We start from the raw sequence: 9194 nt of genomic DNA, 5'->3' as shown, positions 1-9194 counted from the left end.
ACAATGACCTTAATAGTGACCTTAGAGCCTCTGCAACCACTACTCAAAACTATGCCAAAACAGTCCATCAGGTGCAGGAAATACAGAAAGCTGCTCTGGCTCAGGATACTGGTCAAGGTGGCCATAATCAGGTTGACAGTACAGTGGACCAGGTAAGGGCTCCAAAAGAATACAAACAGCAGAAAGGTCAGGGTGCTGGGACTGAAACCAATATCCAGACTCAGAAGAAGAAGGGAACAACAGGTATTGAGGGCACATAGGAATATAACACTACAGAAGAAGAAACTAGAGAGAAAACTCCTATCAATATTCAGAATAAGGGGAGGACACAGGACAATATAGCAACTGATAAACAAGGGAAAGAAAGAGACCTCAGCTTGAAGACAAATAATAAATCCCAAGGAAGATTGAGTAAAAAGAAAAGGGATACCATTAAGAAGAAAATACAAAAAGAGGCTGCAATATAAGACACCAATAAGAAGAAAGCACAGGAGCAGAATGAACAGATTCAGCAAAAACACAAGGGTGAGTATGATATGGTACACTCAGATGATGAATATGATGAAGACACTCAGTCCATTGAAGGTGAAGAAGAGGATAAGGATGGGGAAGAAGTCAGTGCTCACCTTATCAAAACCTTTGGGTCTACATTTCAGAGTGAATTTCAAAAGGACATACAAGAGGTAGCTGAACAGCAGGGGTTATCTCCAAGGGGAAGGAAACAAGATAAACAAAATTACAGACAAACTTCCAAAAGTACATCAGCTCAGACTAGCAGACCCAACACTAGGTCGAAAAGCAGAGGTTTTTAATGATTAAAACACTCTGTTGGAATGCAAGGAGTATTAATACTCTTGGTTCTCTGGAAAGAATACAAACTCTCAAGAAACTTCACAATCTGTCAATTATTGCTATTCTTGAACCCTTTGCTGACAACTCTCACCTCAACAGTTATAGAATCAAATTGAACGTGGAAAATGCCTGTTGCAATTCTAATGGGAAGATTTGGTTATTCTGGACTGCTGAAATAAATCTTAATATTTTGGAATCTGAGGATCAACACATCACAGGAACTATGCAACATGTGGAAATCAAAGATAAGTTTTTTTATCACGATTGTGTATGCCAAATGCAAGGACTACTTGAGGAGACAATTGTGGGATAGACTTATTCATTTTCTAATATGAATATCCCTTGGTGCACTATTGGTGACTTTAATGTCATTACTACACCAGATGAGAAACAAGGTGGCATCCCCTACAATATGAATAAAAGTTTTTGAATTCATTGCAACTATTGAAGCTTGTGGATTAATGGATCTTGGGTACACGGGTCAGACATATACGTGGTGCAATCACAGGAATGAAGAGGCTAGAGTGTGGAAGAGGCTTGATAGAGCTATGGTCAATGACAACTGGTTACAAGGAATCCCTCAAACTACTATTACCCATCTCCATTCAGTGGGTTCTGATCATTGTCCCTTATTGATGGAGATTGTAGATAAAGTGAAGCAACCTATCAAATATTTCAAGTTCTTGCACTGCTGGACTAAACATGAGGAGTTTAATAATGTGGTTAAAGCCTGCTGGGACAGGGAAGTGGAAGGTAATCCTATGTGGAGATTACAACAGAAGATGAAGAGGTTGACTGCTACTCCTAGTAATTGGTCCAAAACAACTTATGGAGACATTTTCAGCATTGTTCGAGATCATGAGGAGAGAGTTAGAGTGGCTGAGGAAGCACTGATTGTTAATAATTCTACTGAAAATAGAGCAAACTTACACATGATTAATGCCAGGTACATCAAATACTTGAAGTTGGAAGATTCTATCCTTAAACAGAAGACTCAATTGCAGTGGTTTAAAGATGGTGACACCAACTCCAAGTACTTTCATGCCATTATGAGAGGTCGAAGAAGGAAACTTTTTATCCACAAGGTCTGTATAGGAAATGAAGAATGGGTGGAGGGGTATGAGAACATAGCCAAGGCAGCCTGTGATCACTTTAAGAACATATTTACTGGAACTGAACAGCCCATCAATGAGGATATATTACAACATATCCCAAGAATGGTCACTCTTGAGCAAAATACGACTCTCCAAGCAATTCCTACTAGTGAAGAATTGCAGCAGGTGGTCTTTTCTATGAATCCTAATTCAGCTCCTGGTCCGGATGGGTTTGGTGGGAAGTTTTTTCAGAGTTGCTAGGGCATCATCAAAGAAGATATTCTGAATGCTGTGCATGCCTTCTTCTGTGGTTCCTTCATGCCCAAGTTCATTTCACATGCAAGTTTTGTTCTACTCCCAAAAGTAGATCATCCTAATAAATTTTCAGAATTCATACCCATAAGTTTGAGCAACTTTACCAACAAAATCATTTCCAAAATTTTATGCCTCAGACTTGCTCCTATGCTGCCTAATATTATCTCCAACAACCAGTCTGGTTTTGTTATAGGAAGGAGTATTTCAGAGAGTGTCATGCTGGCACAGGAGATTATACATGGCATCAAAAAACCTAAGGAAGGGGATAATGTGGTGATTAAGTTGGACATGACAAAGGCATATGACAGAGTGTCATGGGCCTTTACTAGTCTGGTTTTAAGACACATGGGATTTGGAGAATTTTTCATTGACATAGTGTGGAAAATTATGAGTAATAATTGGTACTCAATCATAGTCAATGGGACAAGACATGGTTTTTTCCATTCTACAAGAGGCCTCAAGCAGGGGGATCCTCTCTCCCCATCCCTATTTATTTTAGGGGCTGAGGTGTTGTCTAGAATGCTTAATAACCTATATGACAATCAACACTTCCATGGGTTCCAAATAGACTTTAGAGGGCCTCAGATCAATCACTTAAGCTTCGCTGATGATGTTATCATTTTTACTTCAGGAAGAGAAGAGTCTCTGAAGCTCATTATGGAAACACTGTCAACCTATGAAGATACCTCAGACCAACTCATCAACAAAGGAAAAAGTCACTTCATGGTTCCTAAAGATACACCTTCTCACATTATTGATATGATTCAGGAAATCACTGGCTTCAATCAAAGAGAAAGTCCTATAAATTACCTTGGCTGTCCCCTTTACATAGGAGGACAAAGGATTATTTAGTACTCAGATTTGGTGGCAAAGGTTGTCAAAAAGATCAGTGGCTGGCACTCTCGAATCCTAAGTTTTGGTGGGAAAGCTACATTGGTTAAACATGTACTTCAATCAATACCTATTCATACTATGGCAACTATTTCCCCTCCCAGAACTACCTTGCAATATATCAAAAGAGTGACATCAGACTTCTTTTTGGGAATGGAAAGAGACAAGAAAAAATACCATTGGGCATCTTGGGAATCTCTTAGTTTCCCTTATGAAGAGGGTGGTATTGGTGTGAGGCATCTTAACAACGTTTGCACTTCTCTCCAAATTAAACAGTGGTGGAACTTCAGGACCAAACACTCTTTATGGGGTCAATTTCTAAAAGCCAAGTACTGCCAGAGGTCTAACCCAGTAGCTAAGAAAGGGGTTACAGGAGATTCTTTGGTGTGGAAATACATGTTGAGGAACAGGGAGATGGTGGAAACTGAAATAGGCTGGAGAATAAATTCTGGAAATGCCCTTTTCTGGTGGGATAATTGGATGGGGGAAGGACCTCTAGCTCACCTTTGTCATGGCATAACTAGCTTGAATAATACTCAAGTTTCTTATTTTTTAAGACATGGACAGTGGAATGAAACTTTGGTGAGAATGCATGTCCCACCTTTGCTAGTTCCCAAAGTGCTTAGCACTGTTATTCACTACCAAGCAGGAGTTACTGATGAAGCATATTGGAAGCAAAATGAAAATGGGGCTTTCACCTGTTCATCTGCTTGGAACCTAGTGAGGGGCAAGAAGAACAAGAGTAGACTATTCTCTACTATTTGGCATAAACAAGTTCCATTCAAAGCTTCCTTTCTATTGTGGAAGGCTTTCAAATTCAAACTTCCTACCAATGATAAGTTGAGCACTTTTGGAGTGCAGCCAGCAACATGTTTCTGCTGCATTAGACCAGGATTGGATGATATTGAACACATTTTTGTTACAGGCAATTTTGCAGCTCATATCTAGAGGTATTTCTCAGGGCTGTTGGGAATTATTCACAACCCCAGGCCACTAAAAAATCTCCTGATGAGTTGGTGGGGAATGGCTGCAAAAAATGAGGTCCACAAACTCATTATTCAGACCCTTCCCATATTAATTTGCTGGAATCTCTGGAAGAACAGATGCTCGGTGAAATATGGCCAGAAAAAATTTAATGTGGCAAGAGTGAAGTACATGATTTTTAAAGACACTTTCCAGCTTCTCATGGTCACTTATCCCTATTGTTCTTGGCCTAATAATTGGGAGGATATGATCAATGAAGTTGAGAAATGCTCCCAGGATATCAGGATCATCACGATCAGTTGGCAAAGCCCTTCCAGCCCCATTTTAAAGCTTAATACAGATGGAAACGCATTGCATAACCCCGGGAAGATAGGAGGAGGGGGTATATTGAGGGACTCCAATGGAAACATGATATATGCATTCGCAATCCCCCTTGGTATTGGCACCAATAACCAAGCTGAAACACAAGCCGCAACTCACGGATTGGACTGGTGCGTTCAACATGGTTACAGGAAAGTCATCTTGGAAGTGGACTCAGAACTACTTACCAAATGGCTCAATCACAAAAGCAAGCCACCCTGGAAATTGCAGAAGTACATCACTCAACTTCACCAGATTATTACTCAGCTGGATTTCTTCAAATGCCAGCATACCTACAGAGAAGCCAATACAACAGCAGATTTTCTGTCCAAGGAGAGTCACAGATTAGACATCACTCAGCACTTCTACACTCAGAACCAGCTACCTGCAACAGCTAAAGGAAGTTTCCTTCTGGAAAAGATGGGAATGACCAACTTCAGGAGGTAAAAGCTGAAAAGAATTAAAAAAACCACCTTGATTAAGGTGTTTCCCTCCCTTTTCAACTTGACTATGTCTAGAAGTAGGTATAGTTTTTTTGAATAGGATTTTTCTCTTTCCTTTGTAAGGGGAGAGTCTCCCTTATTTATATTTTCCTAGTATCCTTGTATTAAGAGGAGTCCTCTCCTTAGGTGCTTAGAACTAGGTTTCCTTTTATAGTATGGGGATGAGTTGAATCTCCTTAGTAGGAAGTTCGACCCTTGAACCAACATAGGACCGGAGGTAAGGTTTTATGTCCCCCTCCTTGTACTTATTTTTATTTTATTTATGGTAAGGCCTGGGGGTGTTGCTAAGCCCCTGACCCACCCAAGGGTCATTAAAAAAAAGTGGGTTTTTGAATTTAACCATTTTCGAATATTGTAAAGGCTTGGAAACTCTTACCCAGCAGATGGCTAATCGAGTTGGTAATCGTTTTTACCTTTTTATGATGTTTAGCTAAAACCTCAATTCTTGGGGTGTGATCATGTGATTATGGGCTGAATTAGCTTATGGGTATTGTTAATTACTGATTTAAATGCTTGATTGAAATGGGTTTAATCATTAGCTGTGTTTTAATCTATGGATTGTAGTTGCAATGCAATTCTAATTTTGAGTTCTTGGCTTGCTTGAGAGAGAGGTTTTGGAACCAAAGCTTTTGATTAATGGTTTGTAGGTATTGGGTTGATATGGGTTCAGCTTGAGAGAGTAAATTCTAAACCCAATCCTACCCATTTAGCTCTAGAGAGTGGATGTATTAAGGTTGCGGGTTGTTTATCTTGTTAAGATTGTCGATGTTCGAGAGAAATTGCTTGAAACGTGATATTTGTTCAACAAAAAACTATTTCATTGATAGTCCAGCCTACCCACTGATATTTAGCTATTCATTAGTAGTTTCCATTACCCATATGGTGAAATTTTCCTATAATCGATCACATCCCGAGAGTTCTTCTTTACATTTTTAATTCCTTATTGTTTGATTGTGTTGTAGCTGATAATTGACAATGTATGTCACAACCCGAAGCTACCCCCAGGACGAGGACACCGGACCTAGGATCACGAGTGACCCCAAGCTAACCATGCTGGCATATCATAAGCATACCAAATAAACTGAATTAGGAAAGTACTGTGCGGAAGCTAAATCACCATGTAAAATGAAATGATGGAGAATACCCATATACTATCTGAAAAGTCAGACTCAAACACTAAAGCTGAAACTAACTATGTCTGAAAAGAGCCTCTAACTAAATAAAAGTGCTGGGACATGCCCCAGCTAAATCTAGCAAAACTAAAACTAAAAAAAAGCAAAGAAAGATAATCATGTCACTCGTCCTCGAATAATGAGGACTCACCGATGATGTTGCTGAACTGAAGATCGGGAACCAATCTTTACGTGATCTGGAAGCTGAGAACCTGAACCTACATCACTAGAAGATGTAGCACAGAGTATGCGTCAGTACTTGAAAGGTACTGAGCATGATGATAGAGTAAAGTTGAACAATATACATAACTAAACAAAGCATATAACTGAGCAATGATATGAGATAAACATGATACTATACTGAAAGTACTGAACATGGACTAACTGAATGCAATGACCAAATTTATAACATACTAAAACTGAAATCTAACTGTAACTGATAACCTGGTCAATACAATAGAGTCTGACTGAACTGTGGGAGCTACTATTAACCGACATAAAACCATATGAGCTAAATATGGAGTCCGATGTATAAGCCCCATCGAGAGGACCCAATATACCCTGACAGAGGTATATAGGCATGATTGGCGTGATCAGTAAAATGATGCCCACAGAGGGGACTTACAACCTATGGGGCACATAGTTCTGGGACTTGAGGGTGACTGACCCTAGTCCCCTCGGTATTAAGCTTCTCCCAATTGATTATGTAATTTACAATTTATGACTGAATTTCTGTAATACTAGATAGCTCAAAGCTAACATGCTAACTGAAAATACAACATTAATATGCTGATAATGAAACATTCAAATCTGAGGCATGTATATATGAAATATTTGACCTAGCATGTGTAATTCATGAACTAAATGAACTACATAGCTAGGGTTTTGAATTTATGAAATAATTTACACAAAACGATACTAAAATCATGATAATTTGATTAGGGACATTAAAGTGACTAATTAATAATAATCTGCTAAAATTCGAGAAACCCCTAGGTCTAGATAATATGAAGGGAATCAAGAATCTGACTGAATTCTAAGGACCTAATGGGTGAAGGAACCCACTAGTGAAATCCCACATACCTAGTGATGAAATTCACAGAGAAATCTTTCGATTTCGGGGCTGGAAACTGAAAAAAGCTTGTTGCATTCTTGGAGAGGGCTTGGTCCACTGCTTATTCTCTTTTTGCTCAAGTTTCACTTGATTTTGAAGAATAATTGATTAGGGTAAGCTCTAATTTAGTTTCTAGGCTAAAACTTACCATAACCACGTAATATAGGGGTTAAACGACATAGTTTAGGTGCCCAACGTATAGGGAAAAGGACCAAAACATCCCTAACTTAATTCTGTCTATGGCCACCAACGGAGGGACCTATGGTCCGTGGGTTGATCTACCAACCGTAGGTAGGGTTCGTCGGTCAAGTTTTCCATATAGGGATTCACTAAAACGAGGATAACGTTTTACTCGAAGATAGAATTTTAGCAAACTCGATGGCGTTAGAAAGAGGATTCAATTATCTATCATTAGGTGGGTCATGGGACACCTAATTCCTTTTGTGATAAGAGGGATGACCATTTGAAGTTGACCCAACAACAATTTCCCTCTAACTGGCTGTTGACCCTTACCTACGGTCAGACCTACGGTCCATAGGTCCAACCACAGACTGTACTGGTCGATCGTGGGTGGGATCAGAGACTATAAAGATTTGGTCCTTGACTACGGAAACCCACCTACGGTCCGTGGTCCCACCTATGGTCCGTGGGTGGTTCCGTCGATACTGGAAGCAGTTTTCTGAAAAACTAGGATTTTTCTTCGTTTTGAGATTCGAGGTGTAACAATATCTCCCACTTGGGAAAATTCGTCCTCAAATGAAAACTAAACTAGGTGGATATTGAGGGAAAGAGTTGCGACCCTACCACTAAACACTGGAAACTGATATCTGACTGAACTAAGTTCCAAGAACATGCAAATGCTGAAAATGCAAGTACAAAGTGAACGAACATGATACTAAGACTAAAGTTATGCCTAAATGACTGAAAAACAAAAGAGGAACTATTACCTCAAGCTGGAATGGAATCAAAACAAAGAGATAAGGATACTTGGCCTTCATGGCTACTTCTACTTCCCAAGTAGCTCCCTCTACGGACTGACTCCTCCACAAAACCTTAAGTGAAGCTTCTTTGTTCCTCATCCTTCGAACCTGACGATCAAGGATTTCAACTGGTACCTCTTCATAAGTGAGACTATCCTTTACAACGACACTTTTTAAAGGTACAATAGATGCTGGATCACCCACACAGTTCTTCAACAATGAAATGTGAAAAACCGGATGCACTGCTGCTAGTTCTGTTGGCAACTCTAACTCATAAGACTTTTTACCAAACCTTTTCAAGATCTTGTAAAGGCCTACATATCTAGGATTGGGCTTCCCTTTCTAGCCAAATGTCATCACCCCCTTCATGGGTGACACTTTCAAGAAAACCCAATCATCAACTAAAAACTCTAATTCCCTTGTCCTTACATCTGCATAGGACTTTTGGTGACTCTGGGCTATCTTAAGTCTATCTCTAATGAGTTGCACTTTCTCCATAGCATCATGAACTGAATTCTACCCTATCAAGGTTTCTTCACCTACTTCAAACCAACCAACTAGAGATCTACATCTACGCCCATACAATGCCTCATAAGGGGCCATATGAATGCTGGAATGGTAACTATTATTGTAGGCGAACTCTATAAGAGAGAGGTGATCATCCCAACTACCCTTGAAGTCGATCAAAAAAGCTCTCAACATGTCCTCTAAGGTCTGAATTGTACGCTCTGCCTGACCATCCGTCTGTAAATGAAATGTTGTGTTAAGAATAACCTGAGTGCCAAGACCTTTCTGAAATGACTTCCAAAAATGAGAGGTAAATTGAGGACCTCTATTTGAGATGATGGATAAAGAAACCCCATACAATCTGACTATCTCATTAATGTAAAGCTTGGCATAGTCCTCCGCCGAATCTGTAGTCTTGACTG

At 39.7% G+C, this 9194-nt stretch overlaps 1 protein-coding gene across 1 annotated transcript; it reads left to right on the top strand.

Moving 5' to 3' along the window:
• The first annotated feature begins 536 nt into the window (after positions 1 to 536).
• On the top strand, positions 537 to 3113 carry LOC107061169 (uncharacterized). Its single transcript, XM_015310004.1, has 3 exons — positions 537 to 804; positions 1303 to 2176; positions 2399 to 3113. Exons 1-3 carry the CDS (start codon positions 537 to 539, stop codon positions 3111 to 3113), a joined length of 1857 nt encoding a protein of 618 aa, XP_015165490.1.
• Positions 3114 to 9194: the final 6081 nt, after the last annotated feature.

Source organism: Solanum tuberosum, unplaced genomic scaffold (genome assembly GCF_000226075.1).
Source record: "Solanum tuberosum cultivar DM 1-3 516 R44 unplaced genomic scaffold, SolTub_3.0 scf00121, whole genome shotgun sequence".
In the NCBI taxonomy this organism is placed as follows: Eukaryota; Viridiplantae; Streptophyta; class Magnoliopsida; order Solanales; family Solanaceae; genus Solanum; species Solanum tuberosum.
Note: the sequence above shows the minus strand (reverse complement) of the source record. Positions and strands in the feature narration are given on the sequence as shown.

What these genes read in the sequence shown, in the direction of transcription:
- LOC107061169 (XM_015310004.1), top strand. Translation starts at nt 537, where the DNA reads ATGGTACACTCAGATGATGAATATGATGAAGACACTCAGTCCATTGAA. An exon ending in CACTAGGTCGAAAAGCAGAG is followed by an intron (nt 805 to 1,302) that starts GTTTTTAATGAT and finishes CAACTATTGAAG; the next exon opens with CTTGTGGATTAATGGATCTT. An exon ending in TCAGCTCCTGGTCCGGATGG is followed by an intron (nt 2,177 to 2,398) that starts GTTTGGTGGGAA and finishes TTTATGCCTCAG; the next exon opens with ACTTGCTCCTATGCTGCCTA.